This window comes from Geotrypetes seraphini, chromosome 4 (genome assembly GCF_902459505.1).
Source record: "Geotrypetes seraphini chromosome 4, aGeoSer1.1, whole genome shotgun sequence".
Taxonomy (NCBI): Eukaryota; Metazoa; Chordata; class Amphibia; order Gymnophiona; family Dermophiidae; genus Geotrypetes; species Geotrypetes seraphini.
The window spans coordinates 162,525,813-162,545,901 of NC_047087.1; the positions used below are offsets into that span (position 1 = coordinate 162,525,813).

Here is a 20,089-nt window from a genome sequence, read left to right on the forward strand (position 1 = left end):
TGGAGCAGCGCTTTCGGTTTTGGCACATGCCATTTCACCTACCCAAGGCTTCACGAACGTTTTAGGTGATGTGGGCGGTGGTACCGTTTTGGCGCTACCAGGCAATTCATCTAATTTCTTCTTGACTGCCTGCTTGATTCGGACGACTTCCAGTCGGGCCATTTGACTGACACGAAAAGGGTGGTATCTTTTCCTCAGTTCTTTACACGTGCATCTTCGAATTTGCACAGCGCTCTTTTCTCCTGTACTATTTATAGGTATATCGGGGTAATGTTTTTATTCATATAGATGAGACATGTGTTTCTTTCCGGAGACTTGGGCGTGGGGTCTCGGTCTCAGATTGGTATTCTTCTTAGCTTACCATGACCAAGAGTATGGGATTTTGTACAGTTTCTGGGATCCATATTGCTGACTCCACTGGGAACTTCGGCTTGCTTTCCCCTTCTTACGCTACAGCAGTCGCTTTTGTTCCGGTGGTTCCCGGTATCTCAGGGCTCCAATTATTTGGTATGCTCCTCCTGCATCGCTCTGTATGATTTGGTGGCTCAGCGCGATTTCTCTTTTCAAGGCATGCCTCGGTCTTTGCTGGACTAGCTCATGACCACCGCCCATCCCGGACTGTCGGGTTGGGGGGCTCGGTGGCTTCCATCCTCAGCTCCAGGAGTCTGGTCTTCAGAGGCGACTCAGTACTTGTTCATTCTTCTACTCTTGAGCAGGGTCAGGCTACCTTTCTAGAGCTTCAGATCATTCTTCTGGAATGCCGCTGAGGATCCTTTTGGTCAGTATTAGGATGGGGGTATTTCTCTACAGCTTGGGCAGTAGGTGTTGTACTCAGTTGGCAGGTGAAGTTGTTCTGCTTCAATGGGTGGACTCTCATCTTCGTCTTCTGTTGGCAGATCCTTTTATGGATCAGGATAAGAGTTTGGATAGACTTTCTCTCCGCGGAATCTGAGCATGACCCATTTCTTGTATGTTACAGTGTACAGCGCTGTGTACGCTCTGGAAGGTGTGCATGTTAGTAATAGTGTAATCTTCTGCAACCTGGATATTGAGATTTGTGGCTCAGGCATTCTAGCTCCTTTTATGGACGTGAGATCTCCTTGACCTAGACCTCATGGTCTCGTCTCTCAATTCTAAGCTTCCTAGCTTCTTCAGCGGGCCCAGCCAGTGGGAGTTAGAGGGGGTCCTTTTTTGCCTCTGCCTTCTCTTTTTCAGTGTTTTTCGCTGGCTGATGTTGGCTTGGATTTGCCACCTCGAGTTTGCTTTCCGGGCACAGTATTTGTAGAATCTCTGGATTGGCAGCGCCATCCTTACTATGCGGATTTGATGAGTCTTTCGGCAGCCGTACTAAGAAGTTTACTAGTATCTCCGGCCTTGCTCGCCTGGGGGTCTGATCAACATGGATATTTGTACTACTTTAGTATTACGACCTAGCTTTTTGAAAAGTCTTGGCTGACGTGTAAGGGTTATGCGAAGCAGGTTGTTTCTTCTCTTATCCAGGTCTTCTCCTTTGGCTTGTGCTTCCTTTTGGAGGTTTTTTCCTTTCTTGGGTGCTTCTTCACATTTGAACAACTCCAGAGTTCCTTTTTGGCACAAGGGTATTGCCGAGGGCTTGGCGTTCAAATCCCTTCAGCTTCTAGTGCCATTCTTGGCTTGTTACAAGGGTTAGGTATTTTGCTCTTCGCTTCCTTCTCAGCTTCATGTAGTTCAGTTCCTAAACAGAGTGCAATATATTCATGCACCTCTTAGAAAGCCCGGTTTGGAGTACAATCTTCACGTACTTCTTCTCAGTTTACTGAAGGCTTCATTTCATCCTTGTCTTTTGGGACTGTGCCGTTGAACATGGGGTTTCTTGTGGCCATGGCTTCAGCTCTGCAGTTTTCAATGTTGCAGGCCTTGTTCAACGGGGATTCCTATTTCTGATTTCCGAAATTTGGGGTATCAGTTCGGATGGTACCACTATTTCTTTCTAGGTGGGTGTCATCCTTTCTTTTATGTCACGCTCGCTTTTCCTTTTTGTATTCTTCAAGGGATGCCTCAAACGTATGGCGGCGTCCGAAGCCTCCATCGCTCGATGGGTCCAGGAGGACATTTTTGATGCTTGCTTGTTGGTAGGGAAGCGGTTGGCGAAAGAACTTCATGACCATTCCGCCGGAGCGATGGCTACTTCTTGGGCTCGGCCCAGAGGCTTTTCCTTGGAGGAGATTTGTCTCGCGGCTAATTGGTCTTCCGAGAGTGCTTTCTCTCAGCATTTCTGCTTGGATGTGGGGGTGCATGCGGTAGGGGCGTTTTGTGCTTCGGTTGTTGAGGAGGCAGCATTTGCTTCCCACCCAGATTGAGGATTGCTTTGCTACATCCCATTGGTCTCTGGATTCATCTGCTGCTGTTGCTAGGGAAGGAAAAATTATGTTCTTACCTGTTAATTTTCTTTCCCTTAGACGCAGCAGATGAATCCAGAGCCCCCACCCTTTCTGGATATTGTCTCTCAGTTTTTTCTTTTGCAACTTTCGCAGTTTGTTGTTATGGCAGGTTGTTTTCTGTATTATTGCATTTTGAAATTTGTTATGGGAAAGAAGTTTTTTACATGCTATGCCTATTGATGGTTACGTATGCTTGGGCAAGGAGCTATACTGGATAAACAGGAGGAGTGCCAGCCAATAGGACCACCTGTTAATCAATTTCTCTATCTCCGCTTGCTGGTAGATGTGGGCTTTCCCATTGGTCTCTGGATTCATCTGCTGCGTCTAAGGGAAAGAAAATTAACAGGTAAGAACATAATTTTTCCATCTCCCTCCCCCTTACCTTCGTGGCACGTTTTAAGTTTACAGACCAACTTGCTTAAGCCGCCGAAGTCTGCCTGCAGTTGTGTGCATCTGTGGGCGGAAGCTTCTCCTCTGATGCAACCAGAAGGAAAGGAAAGGAACAGACGCCGAAGGGAGGGGGTGGTGAGAGTGAGGAGAAGATGCTGAAGGAAAATGGGGAACAGAGAGTGGGGAGAAGACACTGAAGGGAAATGGGGAACAGAGTGGGGAGAAGACGCAGAAGGGAAATGGGGAAGACAGAGATGCCATACTATGGGGGAAGTGGAGGGAAGAAGATGGGTGCCAGACCAATTGAGGAGGGTGAAGGGAGAGGTACAGTAACAGAGCAAATGGAAGATGTAGAGAGAAGACAGACGGTGGATGGAAGGAATTTAATAAGATGAGGGAAGCAGAAACCAGACAACAACATTTTTTGCTTTAGGATAAAGTAGTATATTAGTTGTGTTGATAAAAATTTATAAACAATTAAGGATTTATCTATCTCTCTTGTGCACGGTATAAGAAGTGTAGATCTAGTTTGAATTATATCTTGTGAGTCCTCCAGGAAACCCATTAAATCAAAATCAATTTGTTCCAACTGATCTACACCCGATTCTGTGGAAACTTTTTTCCTCTGAGGAATATAATATAAATTTGTTAGAGGCAAATTTTCTACGTCAGCCATCCCTAAAACTTTTTTAAAATATTTCTTAACCAATATTTCTGGAGACAACAAATGAGTTTTAGGGAAATTAACTAGGCGTAGATTTTTAGCTCTCTGCAAATTCTCCATTTTTTCAAATTTCATATGAATGATATGAAAATCCTTAACAGCTGTTGAAGAAACTGCTTGTAATGTGACCACATGGGACTCTGTTGTTCTAATCGATTTTTCCATAATCTTTAAGTTGGAATCAACATTTACAAACTTATCAATCACTTCCTGTGAAAATTTAACATTCTGTGTCACCACAGAATTTAATAACCCTTCCATTCGAGTGTTAATTTGACATAGATCTTTCAAGGTAACTTCCTGAGGTTCAGCAAATTAAATTTTGTGGAGATAATTTCCAGATGTGGCCCAAGCAACACAATTAAGAAGAAAATCCTTCTTGGCTTTGAAATCTAGGGTGTTAGCTTTGGGTGCCACATTTTATTTAAAGTTTCCTTGTAAATGCTTGATTAAATTTAAGGAAAATGATTGTTTATTGGGACTCTATTCAGTTAGAACAATTTTTGCATCATCATGAAGCTATTTCTTTGTCACCACATAATTAATATTTGCAGTTTTGAAGAATTAAAGCACCATTGTGTTTGATCTTTTTTTTGATCATGATTATATTTGAATGTTTCTGTTTCATTTAAAACCTGTTTGTTCTCTCTCAAATTATGTGGACTTGAGGAAATTAGTGATATAACTTTTTGAGGTTATAATTACTTTTCTTTTTTTTTGTTTCTTTAAACTTCCTTTCTTTATTATTTGTATAAATGATAAAGTTTAAAAATTCGATAAATAAAAAACAAAAAATTTATAAACAAAGCCCTGCCAGCTGAACATCTTTCTCTAGTTCAGCAGCCAGAACTTTGATTTATAAGGACGGAATAAGCTAAATATTGTAGTACTGAGGCTTGTATTGATGCTGTGGGGACAGTGGTTGCGGGGAGGGGCAGGGATAGTAGTTACGGGGTTGGGGCGAGGACAATGGTCATGCGGACGGGGCGGTGACAGGGACAGTGGTCGCAGGGATGGGGCGGTGATGGGGACAGATTTTTTCCCTGTGTCATTCTCTATTGAGAAACACTGCTGTAGTGCACTTCAGTAAATCTAGCCCCCCCTCCCCCCTGTCTCTGACAGCTTGTTTCAGAATAATTTGTAGGGTATTTTAAAATACATATAATCTTGGAAAACCAGTAGTATCACAGAGGCTCTTTGCACTTGTCATTGAGGTTGTTGCGCATAGCTTTCAGTGTTTCATGTGTAATATAAACAAGTTTGGTGATTTAAGCTAATGCTTTCTTTCTCTCTGCTTTAACAGTGTGTAGCTCTGGCTGAGAATTCAGAATGGGAGATAAGCCAATTTGGGAACAGATTGGATCAAGCTTTGTGCGGCATTACTACCAGTTATTTGATAGTAACAGAACGGATTTAGGAGCAATATATGTAAGTACTTTTTAAGGAGTGGAGTTGGAGTGTATTTCTTTTGGATTAATCTGTGCTTCATTCTTTTGTGGAGAGTTGGGTTTCAAACATTAAGGTATTCAGACTGGGCTGACTGAATGAAAGCAGTATTCCATATTCTCACTGCAGAAATAAAATTTTGCATTAAGTTCACTGTGCTGTAGAAATTAGTTGACCTTTAAATGCAGATGTCCTGTAAAAACAGGTGTCTGTTTTCGGTTCATAGACAAAAGTGTGGGACAATCACACGAGGACAAAGCCACTAAGACAGATGCGTGTAGGATGTCAGTATGCCGGATTAAAAGGTAACTTTAAAGCGCTCTGAGGGGGTGTATGTGGGAGGAGGGATTTTGGGGGGGATCCTCCCCATTAGAGAGGAAAGTGTAATTTTTCCCAGTGTTTTATTGACAGTGTTTTAGTGAAAAATTACAGTTTCCTTAGTAAAGTGTGTGTGTGTGTGTGTGTGTGGGTTCACCAGTGCACTTTAAAGTTACCTTTTAATCCAACACGCTGACATCCTGCACACATTTGTCTTAGTGTCTTTGTCCGTGCGCAATTGTCCTGTGCGCATTAGTCCCGTCACCCTATTTTCAGGTGTTAACATCAACTTTTAAAGAATGGTTTGGAAGTAACAGTAAACAAAACAAAACTGCAGGACAATGTGCAGGGAGCAGGAATTTATTATACAAAAATTCTTAAAAACATATATAGCACAACATAAATAAACATATCTAAAAAACTGGATATTCAGCAGTACTTAGTCTTAATGCTACTGAATATGCATGGCTAGCACCTCAGTCAAATCAACTTGCGAGTGTTTCAGGGATGGAGTTGGTACTTAAGCGGCTAGGTGGCAATATTCAGTCCTTACCCATATAAAGTAACAGCTTAAATTAAGCCACATAAATAGCAGTCCTAAAGATAGAAACATAGAAACATGACGGCAGATAAAGGCCCATCTATTCTGCCCATCTGCAGTAACCATTATCTCTTTTTCTCAGAGATCCCACGTGCCTATCCCAGGCCCTCTTGAATTCAGACACAGTCTCTGTTTCCACCACCTCTTCTGGGAGACGGTTCCACGCATCTACCACTCTTTCTGTAAAAAAGTATTTCCCCAGATTATTCTGGAGCCTATCACATCTTAACTTCATCGTATTCCCTCTCATTGCAGAGTTTCCTTTCAAATTAAAGATACCCGACTCATGCACATTTATATTACATAGGTATTTAAACATCTCTATCATATCTCCCCTCTCCCGCCTTTCCTCCAAAGTATACAGATTGAGATCTTTAAGTCTGTCCCCATACGCCTAATCACGAAGACCACACACCATTTTAGTACCCTTCCGCTGGACCGACTCCATCCTATTTAAGTGGATCAACGTATCCGGTTTAGGAATGAATATTGCACCTAGCTGCATAAGTTTTATCAGCCAACGTACAGCAGGATATTCAGTGCTAGTGCGCAGATGTGATCCAGTATTGAATATTCAGGAATATAGCTGCCAGTTGAATATCCTGTTCCTAAAAATTTTGGTGGCTACTGATACTGGATGGGGGGAATTGGGGATAGAAAACTCTTAATTTTACTGTCTTTTTATGGTTCTTACCGAGTGATATAGAACCAAAGTTTTACTTTCCTTTCTATCTTGGCTTGGATTATAAAATGCTGCGCTCTCGCTGAGATGTGAAGAGCAGCAGTAGGGCACGGTTTGTGATGTCTCTCAGGGTCAGAGCCTTCAGAATTGGTGTTGGAGGTGGCGAGGCCATTGAGTTCCCGCATAGTCTTGTACTCAGTCGCTGGCATTCATGGCCATTTTGAAACCTGTGTTTCAAGATCTGCAAGTGAGAGGTCTCCCTGCTGTTGTATCAGCCAGCTAATTTCAGTGTCTGCCTCTTTCTCCCATGACTGCCATTACTTCTCCCCTGATTGTTTATTTTCTTGCTTCAAGCTGGTTCTGTTGTGGATACAGAGGAGTCCATATTTGAACTGCTGTTTCCCATTTCCTGTGAACTGTAGAAGGATATCCCTTTAAGAACTTGAGGACTCCTCCCCTTCTGCAGTTTAGCATAGCACCCTCCTCAGTTATTCCTTCTGCAAGCGAACTCCGAAGGTGTGTTTTTTCTCTGCTCTATTTTTTCTCTTTGTTTTCATTTTTTTCTGCCGGATTTTTGAAGTTTGTGGCTTCACTACTTGGAGATCCCTTGCTTGGATATACTCCACCGGGGAAAGGACGCAGTCCCAAATTGGAGGACTGCTGCTCCCAGGACAATCTCCAAGTTCCTGCGGAGCCAACCTGCCTTGAGTCCCTTCAGGAGCTCGGGGTCCTTATCCCTGCTGATTTGGTCAGAGGCTTGGAACCTACGAAATCCTGGAAAAACTGGTCCGAAGGGAAGAGATCTGTTCAGATGAACTGAGCAGCAATGGGGCAAAATGCAAGTTCGTGGTGGGGAAGATGCATATCCCATTCTTCAGTCTAGAATTACACAAGGCTTCTCAGGTCCCCTGATGCAAGGTTTCTCAGATTTTGTCATCTTTTATGGAAAGCCTATTTAATGGGATTGGGAAGCACTGCGCTGCCTATTTTGGATGCCTGTTCCACCTAAGGGGGATCCTTCTCCCAAATGGGCATCCCTGCCTCATAGCACGCTGGTTCCCAGTGTCAGTGACCCTCAAGAGCAGGATTGGGATGATTCCATTGGTCTTTCCATGCCTTTATTTTTTTTTTTGCTGGGCTCTTCTGCGACAGTGGATGATGTGGGATCCCTTTTGGGGTCCAGTATCAAGGGAGCAAGTGCGGTGTCGGATCATGGTGGTGATCCCTCTGTACATTGCCTTTCAGGTCATTTCTGACACCCTGGCTATACTGAAGCTTGATGCCCAGCAGCTTTCCACCTTGCAGTGCTCCCTCATGTGTGACACTAATGTTCAGATCTTTCTTCCGGCTCACTCAAATCTTACCTATTTGGTCGCTGGCCAGTGGGAGAATCCTTATGGCTCACTTAAGGTGGCCAGAGCTGTGTCTTGGCTCTATCGTATGGCTTTGGACTTCTGACAACTGTTTGTCCAACTGAAGGTGGAGTCCGCAATTGCGCAAGTGACCAAGCACACCTCCCTTTCTAGTGAGGGTGGAGTGATGTTTTAAGATGCACAGGACCGTAGAGTGGATGTGGTCCTGAATAGAGTTTGAAGCGCTGTCTTTGGGTATCAAAGCTGCAGCACTGCTTCTTTTGTGACACATGCCTGCCTTACCAGATTGGACAAGTCCCTCAGAGCTTGTCCCCACATGTTTAAGGAGGGTAAGGTTTCAGCTTACTCTATTTTGTCCCACCGGAAACTCTGGATCAGACAGTGGGCAGGCGACTCAACCTCTAAGGCTACTCTCGGCAAATTACCTTTCAAGGGGCAGATGCTGTTTGACAAAGGGCTAGATAACCTCAAGTCCCTCACAGATAGTAGAAGTCGTCAACCTGCTGAAGGCAATAGAGGCAATTTTTGTGCCTCCATGAGATCTCACCAATTTTCCTCCTGCTACTCTTTTCAGAAGCCCTTTCAAGGGTCCAGACGGAGATTTGGTGGTTATCAGCACCAATAATCTGTGGGTTCCTGTGGAGTTCAGCTTCCAAGAAGCAGCAATGACACCAGGAGGGTGGCTGTAAGCATTCAGAATCAAATGGGAACAGACCTCATTGACTGTTGGATGCTGGACATTTATCAGGAGGGGCACAGGATCAAGTTTTATTGGCTCCTCCAGATCTGTTCCTTGACTCCCCAGCCACAAAGCTAGAGAAGCAGGTCAGAGTTTGAGCTATAGTGCAACGACTCTTAGACATTCATGCTATAGAACCAGTTCCTGAAGCAGAATTGGGCTCAGGCAGATAGTCACTCATTATACTTCTTAGTGCCCAAGAAAGGCACAGAAGTTTGGTGGCCCATTCTGGATTTGAAGTCTGTAAATGAGACTGAAAATACCCCACTTTCCTATGGAAACTGTCCTATCTGTCATAGCGGTGGTGGCTTTGGGAGAATTCCTTATCTCTTTGGATTTGACGGTGTATCTTCACATCCCCATCTTTCCGGCTCACAGAAGATATCTGAGATTTCACATGCTTCAGTGCTACTTTAAGTATGTGGTGCTCCCCTTCGGTTTGGACACGGCTCCCCGCACCTTTACCAAGGTGATGAAGGTGGTAATGGCCTATCTTCGCTGGATGGCTTCTCTGCTAGCTATCTGAACTGAGGAGATGCGCCCTGTGCTGGGCGGGAAGGCACTCGCGCATGCGAGATGTGGCAGACTCGAAACATTTGAGTTTTCTACAAGCAAGTCTGCTTGTGAGGCTGTCCGCATTCTGGCTTCGTGGATGATGTCACCCACATGTGAGAATAGTTGCCTGCTGTCCCTGGATAACACCTGTTAATGGTAAGTAACTGTGCTTTTCAGTATAAAATAACAATTCAAGGCTTGTGCTGATGGGATCAGACAGAGTTCGGGGGGACGGGAACAGAATTTACGGGTACGGGGACAAATTGTGCGGCAAAGAAATTGAAAGCAGATCATTTCTTCAGTCAAAGATCTGAGCCCAGAAGTGAGGGCTTAGATTCTCTAGTACAGCTGTGGCCACACGGAGTTCTGCTGTATGTTTTTCCTCCCTTGCCTTTGATAGGTTGGGTCCTTCGATGGATTGGAGCTTCTCAGAAGTGTCATTCTGGTGGCTCTTGACTGGCCTTGCAGGCCATGGTACGTGGGTCTGATGCATCTTTACATAGGTCGCAACCTTTGGTTGTGGACCCTTCGAGACCTTCTTTCTCAGGGTCCAGTCTGCAAGGAGGATCTGGATCGCTTTGCTCTGAAGGCATGGCTATTGAGCGTGAAGCGTTATAGCACAAATGATATTCTGTCGTGGGGACGCTAGTGAGCACTGACTGGAATGGACGCGTGGTGAGCGAGCTCCTGTGCTATCCTGCATTAAATCAAGATAAACATCTTTTGGATCAAAAGCAAAATTGGATATTAGTGCATCTAATTGTCTATCAACATGTCATGTACCAAATTGAGTAAGCGCAAAACTATTGAACCATCCTCTCCACAAAAAAATGGCTCAAGAAAACCTCAGGAAATCACAACAGCCTCTCTCATGGAGGAACTGTGCTCAATTCAGGAGCTGATTCTTGATACTAAACAGGACATATCCAAAATGAAAGATGACTTGGCAAATGTAAAGGAGGAATTTATCAATATAAAACAACGTACTGATGTACCCGAAGTTAAGGCGAAGGTTACAGAGGAATCCTTAAACAACTTACTAAGCAGGCCTCACTCACGCACTTGAGGATGCTAATAACCGCGTGAAGCGTAATAGCTTCCATCTCCTCGGTTTGCTGGAGGGTCGGGAGGCCTACGATCTCACAGATTTTTTGGCAGTACTACTGCCTCAAATTCTCAAAGGAAGAAATAAAGCTCCACTTTGACAACGCTTTTCAGGTGCCCCAACAGGTAGCGAGACATAGTTGCTACCTGAGGCCCATAATAATAACATTGCTGCGCCAAAACCAAGTTGAACTGATCATGCAGAAAGTGAAGATGCATTCTCCTTTACTCGATCTTGCTAAAGAATCAGCCAAAAAGAGAAAACAACTTTTGTCATATCGGCCTAAACTAGTAGCGCTGGGAGCGAAATTTGGTATGCTTTACCCCGCCCGCATGAGAGTCATGTACAATAATACCACTAAAGATTACAATAACCCTGTGGATCTTGCTGACTTTATTGAAAGTGTTCATCCTACTTCCATTTACAAGATCTGATCGGGATTTAATCTCAATGTTGGAGTTTTTTGCTTACTTGGTCTGACTGTTTTTTGGTTTCAAGTCCCCAACATACTTCACTCTGCAATCTGTACTGGAGTATGCAATTTTCACCCAATTGCTTTGGTTGACTTATTTCTCATAAATCACTGACTGGTGTTTATTGTTTTCAATATGTTCAAATTGCTGGAAGTTTTGTTCTCATGTGGCTCTCCTTCCCTGCTTACTAACCCATAGGGCGATGTTAGTTCTGTTACTACTATTTATCTTCCTTGCAGGAACTTTTCTTTTTCATTGGCATGGTTTATATATTTCTATTATGTGGGTATTCTATTTTTTCCAATGTTTGGTATGCTACCTCTTTACCACTTAAGATTGCTTAAATCTCAAAGTGATAAGATACTATTTTTTTATTTTTTTTTTAATATTTTTTATTCTTTTTTTAAATTCTTACATCAAGTGAAATACATGTAATACATTCAATTATGAAAAAACACTTGAAATTATTATTAAATGTTCTTACAATGTGAATTAAATAAACCCTTTATCAGAATTTTATATCATATTAATATTACAATAGTTTTCCCTCCCTACCCCTTCTATATGTTCTATACATGTGTTATTATATCTGATCAATAGAATAATTTGTCAATGGTCCTCATATTTTATTAAATTTTTTAATATAACCTTGTTGTAATGCCAATACTTTTTCCATTTTATATATATGACAAATTGAATTCCACCAAAAAGTGTAATTCAATTTAGTGTAATCCTTCCAGTTCTGAGTAATTTGCTGTATAGCGACCCCTGTTAAAATTAATAAAAGTTTATTATTGTTAGTTGAAATCGGACTTTGTGTTCTCATTGCTGTTCCAAATAATATTGTATCATATGATAGTCCAACATGATTTTCTAATAAATTATTAATTTGGGGCCAAATTAATTTCCAAAAGGAATTAATGCAGGGACAAAAGAATAGTAAATGGTCCAATGTCCCTACTTCTATCCTACAATGCCAGCATCTATTAGATCTACTACTATCTAATTTTTGTAATCTCGTAGGGGTCCATAAAACTCTATGTAATATAAACAACCATGTTTGACTCATAGATGCTGATCTTGTAGTATGTATTCTCCAGGACCAAAATTTTTGCCATTGAGATGGAGAAATTATCTGTCCTATCTCAATACTCCAAATATCCCTAAGTCCTGATCTCTTTTTTTTGTTTAAAAATTCGTTTATATTCTTATACCATTTTGCGGCTTGGTGTCCTTGAAAATCCGCCTGAAAACAAAGGATTGGTAAACTATATTGAGTGTTTAGATTCTTCCGTTCAGGGAATCCTTCCTGAATGGCCTGCTTCAATTGCATCCATTTAAAATATTGTGTTTTATCTAATCCAAATTTTTGTTGCAATTGTGAAAAACTAAGCAGTGATCCATTTATTATTATATCTTTTAAAGTACGTATACCTGCTTTTATCCATTGTTTCCATACTATTTTAAATCCACCAATTTTGATCCTGGAGTTTACCCAAATAGATTGATTTAAAGATTTAGTCAATGGATCTTTTGATAAATTGCTTATAAATCTTAATGTTTTCCATGTATCTGTTAGAATTCTATGATCTTTATATCTCCTAGGTATTGTTATACTAATGAAATGTTCTGGATGTAAAGGGAACATGAGGCGCCATTCTAAATATAACCAGTCGGGTACATTTTCCATGAGATCTGGGAGGATCCAATACATTCCTTGTCTTAAAATATAGGCTTGATGGTACCTATAGAAATTTGGAAAATTTACCCCTCCTTCCTTAATTGTTTTTTGTAATGATGCTAAAGCGATTCTTGGTCTTTTCCCAAACCAAACAAATTTTGTTAGTATACTGTTTAACTTTTTATAAAATGACCCCTGAAAAAATATTGGAATCATACTCATTTGATAACAAACCACAGGTAAAATCATCATTTTAATTGTTTGGATTCTTCCCCACCAAGAAAGATGTAAAGGATTCCATTGCTCGCACATTTCTGTTATTTTCTTTAATAAAAGTTTTTCATTCTCTTTAACTGTTTCATCAATTGTATTTTTTATAAGAATACCTAAATATTTTAGTCCTTCCTCTTTCCATTTAAATGAATATGAATCAAATAATCCTTTGGTGCAATGGACATTAATTGGAAGAACTTCAGATTTTTCCCAATTGATTTTATATCCAGAAAATTTTCCAAATTTTTCTATTAAATTAAGTAGATGTGGAATGGTGTCTTCTGGTTCTCTTAAATATAATAATATATCATCTGCATATGCAGATAATTTAAATTCCCAATTAGAAAATGTGATTCCATTTATTTCCTTAGTTTGATTTATTGCAATTAATAAGGGTTCTAGAACGATATCAAAAAGTAAGGGAGATAAAGGACAACCTTGTCTAACTCCCCTTAGCAAGTTAAATTTATCAGATAAGTTATTGTTTATATTTAATCTTGCTCCAGGGGAGCTATATAATGTTTGAATCATTTTAATAAAACCAGGTCCTATACCAAACCATTCTAGAGCTTGATACATAAACTTCCATTCTACTCTATCAAATGCTTTTTCTGCATCTAATGATATTAGAAAAGCTGGATCATTCAAATTTTTTGCTAAATTTAGAGAATGAAATGCTAATCTAGTGTTATGTGAAGAGTGTCTTTTAGCAACAAATCCTGTTTGGTGTATATCAATAATAAAAGGAAGAGCTTTTGCTAATCTTATAGCTAGCACTTTAGCAATTAATTTAGCATCTACATTCATCAAAGATATAGGCCTATAATTTGTTATCAATGTCGGGTCCCTGTTTGGTTTTGGTAAGACAATTATAACAGAATCAGCCATAGTTCCTGATATATTTTCATTGTTTATTTGATATTGATATAAATTTAATAGATAAGGTAATAAAATATTTTGAAATGTTTTATAATATTCAACAGTATATCCATCTCCACCTGGAGCGGATCCAACTCTAAGAGCTTTCAATGCTGATTCTATTTCTTTTAAAGATATATGTTCTTCTAAACTTCCTTTTATATGATCCGGAATATTTGGTCCAATAAATGCCTTTAAAAATTCTATACCATCTTGTTCTTTATTTTCATAAGTATCAGAAGTATATAAATCCTTATAAAAATCAAGAAACTGTTTTATAATATCTTCATTGCTAGTGTGTGTATTGCCCCGTTTATCCTTAATTGCAATAATCTTAGATTTTCTTTTTTTTTCTTTAATAAAATTTGCTAATAATCTTCCATTTTTATTTGAATTTCCATAATACTGTACCTGCCGACAGAACATATCTTTCCTTACAATTTGAGAAGAAATCTCATTATATTTAACTTTTGTTTTTAATAATTTCTGCAATGTATCATGTTCCCATTTAGTGATTAATTTTTGTTCTAATAATTTAATTTCTTGTTCCAATTGTATAAATTGTTTAAGTTGTTTTTTCATATATGCAGAATATGATATGATATTTCCTCTCATTGTTGCTTTATAAGCGTCCCATAAAATTTCAATGTTTATGCTATCCGAATTATTGAATTGAAAGAATTCATGCATTTTTTCTTTAATATCTTCTATAAATTTTATGTCTGCAAGTAAAGCATTATCAAATCTCCATATTGGTTTAGAATAAACTGATATATCATTCTGCAGATCAATCCACACACCAGCATGATCTGATATAATAATAGGATCAATAATTGCTTTCATCACTTTTTGTGCTATGTTATTAGAAACAAATATATAATCAATTCTTGAAAAGGATTTATGGACCTGAGAACAAAAAGAATATTCTTGATCATTAAAATGAAGGATACGCCATATATCTACTAAATCACAAGTTTGTATCAAATTATCTAATCCTAATGATTTCATAATTTTACTTGGTTTTTTATCCAAAATAGGATCCATTACAGCATTGAAATCTCCAGCTACTATTAAATTATTAGCAGCCAGTGGTAGTAATATCTGCTGAATATTTTTGAAAACTCCATTTGATTTGAATTAGGAGCATATAAATTAAATAAGTCCAGGGTTGTATTCCTCAGATCCATTTTAATATGTACCCATCTTCCTAATGAATCAAATTTTATTAACTTAAAATCTGCTATACATTTTTTATTTATGAGAATAGCTACTCCTGCTTTTTTTCCAACAGCCGGTGCAAAAAAACATTTGGACACCCAACCCTCTTTTAGTTTATTAGATTCAATACCTGACAAGTGTGTCTCTTGTATGAAATAAATATCAGCTTTTTGCTTATGAAGAAAATCTAGTATTTTCTTTCGTTTGATTGGATGGTTAAGACCATTGACATTAAGAGAATAAATTTTAAGAGCCATTTAATTTAACAAGTAATATTTGAAGTAAAAATCTATAAATATATTTTTGATCAGATATCCACACATGTTTAATATTTATTCTTTTATTTATTATTAAACCCTTACTTTTAAGATAAGATACTATTAAGAAGTATGGCAAGTTTATTCTCCTTGTTGGTAATACTACCTTATTCCAGGACAAGCAGGCAGCATATTCTCACGTATGGGTGATGTAACCGACGGAGCCCCGGTACGGACCACTTTAAAAGTGCATCACCACTTTAAGTCTTTAGAAAGTTCATGATAGCCTGAACTGCGCATGCACGAGTGCCTTCCCGCCCGACGAAGGGTGCACGGTCCCTCAGTTTCTTAGTTTCTGTGGCTGTTGAAAATTTTTTGTTCCGCTTCCTTTCCGCTCTCACGGCTTCTGACTTTTCAGTCAGTTTTTCTTTTCTCTCTATTTTCTTGTTCAGGTTTAGTAAAAAAAATAAATAAATAAAAATCTTTTTTGTTTTCTCATTTAACCCAGTGGGGCCTGTTCGTCCACCTTGGCCTCCGGGTTTGACTTAGCTGAGGCCGTGTTTCCATCAATGTCCTGGCCTAGACGGGTTTTAAAACATGTGGACGCTGTGCCCGGCCCATTTCCTTTACTGATCCAGATCGCTGGTGCCTACAGTGTTTGAGGCCTGAGCACCGTCCAGAGACTTGTTCCCGTTGTTCGTCTCTGTTAAAGAGAACCCTCAAAAACTGTCTCATTAAGCAGAAATTGCTTTTCGGCAAGGAAGGAGATTTGACATCGGTTCCGGCGTCAGCGGCATCATCTAAATCAACGCCGCACCTCTCGACGTCGACAGAGCCATCTTCAGTGTCACATGTAGTGGGTAAGCCAGCTAAGAAGCCTTCCCCTATCCCTTTGGGCCCTCAAGTCACTGCAGCAGTGAGCCAAGTCCTGCTGACTTTGAGGCAATTTAAGAAACGCTCCACTCCGATCTCTGTGAGTTCCTCGACATCAGCCTCCTCATTGCCGGAGCGTAGAGTGGCACCGAAGGTACTGATTAAAAGACCAATGGTACCGGTGCTTTCTCTAAAGCAGCAAATAAAGGAATTGCTGCAAGAGGAATTAAAGGAGCAATTTCGACTGCTTATGCCAACTCCCATGTTGACATCAACTCGTCGGTGCCGGTTCAGTCTGAGCCATCGACACCGAATGCAACTGCACAGGAGTCTCCGGTAGCGGCACCGATTCTGGTGTGGGAACTGACATCACAGGCCTCCCGCCACATCACCAGAAGCCATGTTGGTGCGTTCTGGCAAGGCTCTCCACAAGTCAAAGCATTTGGAGCCTTCTGTACTGTCTGTTCAACACCGACCCCACATTACTAGAGATTCAGATCTCTTGGGGGGGGGGGGGGATTCTGAACAGGAACCTCTACTCTCCGACGCCGAGGGTTCTTCAGAGGATGATTCTACTCACCTTTCTTAGGAAGCTCCTTTACTATCTGAGAAGTTTTCCTTTACAAAATTTCTCAAAGAGATTTCTGAGGTGTTATCCATTCATTTAGAGGCAGATTCTAAAAAATCCAAACAATTTTTGGATGCCTTAGATTATGATCAGCCACCCAAGGAGTTCCTCAAACTTCCCCTCTATGACATCCTCAAGGAAACTTTTTACAAAAACTTTGAAACTCCACTTACAGTATTGGTGGCTCCCCGCTAATTGGACTTACATTCCAGGTTTTGATAAACCACAGCTCCTTCATGAATCTCTTCTCGTGGAATCTAAACTCAAGAAGTCTTCTTGTACAATCTCTCTGGAAGCTGAATGGATGGGGTCTTGTATCTCTATTAGCTTCAGCTGCAGGGCAACTAAAAGATAATAATAATAACAGTTTATATACCGCAATACCGTGAAGTTCTATGCGGTTTACAAAAGATTACAAGAGGTACAAAATGAGAGAACTTAAGAGAGAAGAGAGTGAGAATAGGTCAAGAAACCGTTAATTGAGATGATCCCTCCCCTTTGGGCTACCTGCCTGGGAGCTTCCTGTCTTGCTCAGTTTGTTCCTGCAGCTTCACTGCATGGTATCATATCGGTTAATTCTGCTCATGATTTGTTTTCACTTCCTGGTCTTTTTTTTCCGCGGGTTTGCCTATGTGCTGTGGGTCAACTCTGTGCGAGTGATCCTTCGGCGGGAGATCGCAGACATTTTACATTTTATCTGCTTCCGGAGGGTGCTCTGTAAGCCTGAAATTGCAGTAAGCCCTCTGGACAGTCTGCAGATTGGATCGGGTCTCCAGGTTCGGGAGCCATCTCTCCCCTGGTTCATCCACAAAGGGGTAGAGCGCAGGCTGCTGCGGTTCCGAGGAGGTACGCCGGGATTGGAACCGCGCCGCGTGTCTTCCCTGATTCCCTGAGGAGTCCTGGTGGTCGTGCTCTGAGGTGGCAGAGAAGGTGAGGTGGTCAGAAGACCTGAAAAATCCAGTTTATTCAGCTCCTGAGATTCTGATCTCCTTGCTTGTACTGTGTATTGCAGGCTGCCATAGACTTTCATTGCAGCACATGTCTCTGTGGTGTCTGTGAGTCAAAGAGTTATCCCAGGACAAGCAGGCATGATATTCTCACATGTGGGTGACGTCATCTACGGAGCCCCGATGCGGAAGCATTTTCAAGCAAACTTGATTGAAGATTTAAGTTTGCTCTGCTGCTCCACGCATGCGTGCCTTCCTGCTCCACTAGGGGGTGCATCCCCTCGTGGTCTCCAGTTCAAAATTTTCCGCGAGCCTAGAAGCCGTGTTTTTCAGGCTCTGCCCCAACTGCCTTCTAGCACCGCGATTTTTTCTTGTTTTTTCACGATTAAGTCGCTGTGCGCGAATTCCTTACCTTTTTATTTGATTCCTGCTTCGTTTTCAACGACCCGGAGGCTTCCGGGTCCCCGTGGCCGCGTGGCTAGTCGAGCCGCGGCTACTTTCGATTTAATGTCCCGGCCTTTGACCGGCTTTAAAAAGTGCACCCGGTGCGAGCGGCTTCTTTCTCTCACAGATCCGCATCGCCGGTGCATCCTCTGTCTGGGGGCGGCTCATCCAACCGACTCCTGCCCCCAGTGCGCTATTTTCCAAAACCGGGCCCTCCGCCGAAGAAAAGCCCGCATGGCGGATCTCTTCACCCTGGACCAACCCTCCACCTCGGCCTCGAGGTCGGCCCCGGCCTTGACCTCGGCCCCGGATACCTCGGCATCACCTCGAGACTCGACCTCGAAGTCCTCGGGACAACAGAAAGCCTCGGCTCCGGGTAAGTCCCCTCTTCCCCCTTCAGGTTCTGTAACCTCGGGGGCAACGGCGACGCATGGCGGAAGCCCCATGCTTACAGCCCCGTCTAAGCCCTCCAAGCCTTCGGGCCGTGCCTCCACCACAAGGGAATACTCTGATACGAGGTCGCCCCAGGTGGAGGGCACCGAGGCAGTGGACATGCCTCCGATGCTGTCCGTGCCCGTCTTCCAGGACCTACTCCGAGCGATGATCACGTCGGAGCTGTCCACTGCAATGGCCCAGTTTCAATCGGCCTTGACCTCGAATGTGCCTGACCAGCCTGAGCCTCGCACCGAACAACCTCGAGGAAAGGTGCGCAATCCTCGCCGCATCCCATCCTCCTCGGACTCCTCGCCGAGACGCCCGAGACGTTCCCCCTCCGCGGACCGCCGAGGGGCAAAACGTCGGGCTAGAACGACAGAAACCTCCAACCGCCGTACCTCCAAGAAGGCCCGAGGTTCACCAACTCTACGAGGCCGTTCTCCCACACCTCGTACAGGACCACTAAGGGTGGCTGAGTTATCACTCTCCAACCCGCGCATCCTCCGAACTCCCCCTCGGACGTATTCTCCGAGGGAGTCGGGATCGAGGTCACCGATCCGACATCGATCGGTACCCCTAACCCCGGCATCGTCTCCGAGGGGCTCCTCGAGACGCCGAAGATCGACAACCCCGGAACACTCTCACAGTGCTTCCCCAACCTCGGAGCATGGATCAGAACATGAACCTCGATACTCGAGGGAAGCCTCCTTATCCTTCTCCACCCGACGAAGGTCTCGTTCCCCGACCCCGCACGGGGCCCCGGGGACATCTCGCCCATCCTTCACTCGCTTTGTCCAAGACATGGGCCACGCATTGGACTTAGACCTCCAGTCCGACTCCAGATACTCGAAGGAGTACCTGGCGGAGCTGGATATGCCATCACTGCCCAGAGAGTCCCTTCGCTTACCACCTAACCCGGTACTCCAACAGGCCTTCTTCAGGAACCTGGAGACCCCCTACATGGTCACGGCCGTACCCTCCAAAATGGAGGCCAAGTACCGCACAGTACCTTACCCGGGATTCGAGCAACCACAGCTCTCCCACCAATCGCTGCTAGTGGAATCCTCCTTGAAAAAGGCTCACCCGTCCCGGGTCTCAGCAGCGGTCCCCCCAGGCCGAGAAGGCCGAACCCTGGACAAGTTCGGCAGGAGACTATACCAAAACGCAATGATGGCCTCTAGGGTGCAAAGCTACACTTTCACCTTCACATCATACCTCAAAATCGAGGCGGCGACAAAACGCCTCTCCGAGCATGAACGCTCGTTTGCCTCCCTTGTCCGGCAAAAGCCCAAACCGCCAGCGTCCAGGCCATACAGGGCCCCTCCGCGCCGCTACCCACAAAAGTCCACCCCCGCCTTCTCACGGCCCCCACCCAGACGTCCGCAAGCCCACCACAGGGCCATGCCCAAGTCTCAACCGCCCGCGACCACCAAACCATCCCCGTCCTTTTGACGGGACAGGCGGAAGGGGGCGGGCCCCCTCCGCCATAGTCCCAGGCCGCCTCCCCATCGGAGGTCGACTCAAAGCCTTTTACCCTCGCTGGAAACAACTCACGTCGGACGCATGGGTCCTTGGCGTGATCTCATCAG

At 42.9% G+C, this 20,089-nt stretch overlaps 1 protein-coding gene across 3 annotated transcripts in view; it reads left to right on the forward strand.

Moving 5' to 3' along the window:
- Positions 1–20,089, forward strand: part of NUTF2 (nuclear transport factor 2) — a 309,632-nt gene that overhangs the window by 31,858 nt on the left and 257,685 nt on the right. For all 3 annotated transcript variants that reach the window (XR_004539152.1, XM_033941247.1, XM_033941248.1), the window contains exon 2: positions 4,838–4,962. Coding sequence is in view for 2 of the 3 variants with exons in the window: in XM_033941247.1 (XP_033797138.1) it covers positions 4,864–4,962 (99 nt within the window). In the remaining variant the exon portion in view is untranslated. The remainder of the gene's footprint in view (positions 1–4,837; positions 4,963–20,089) is intronic.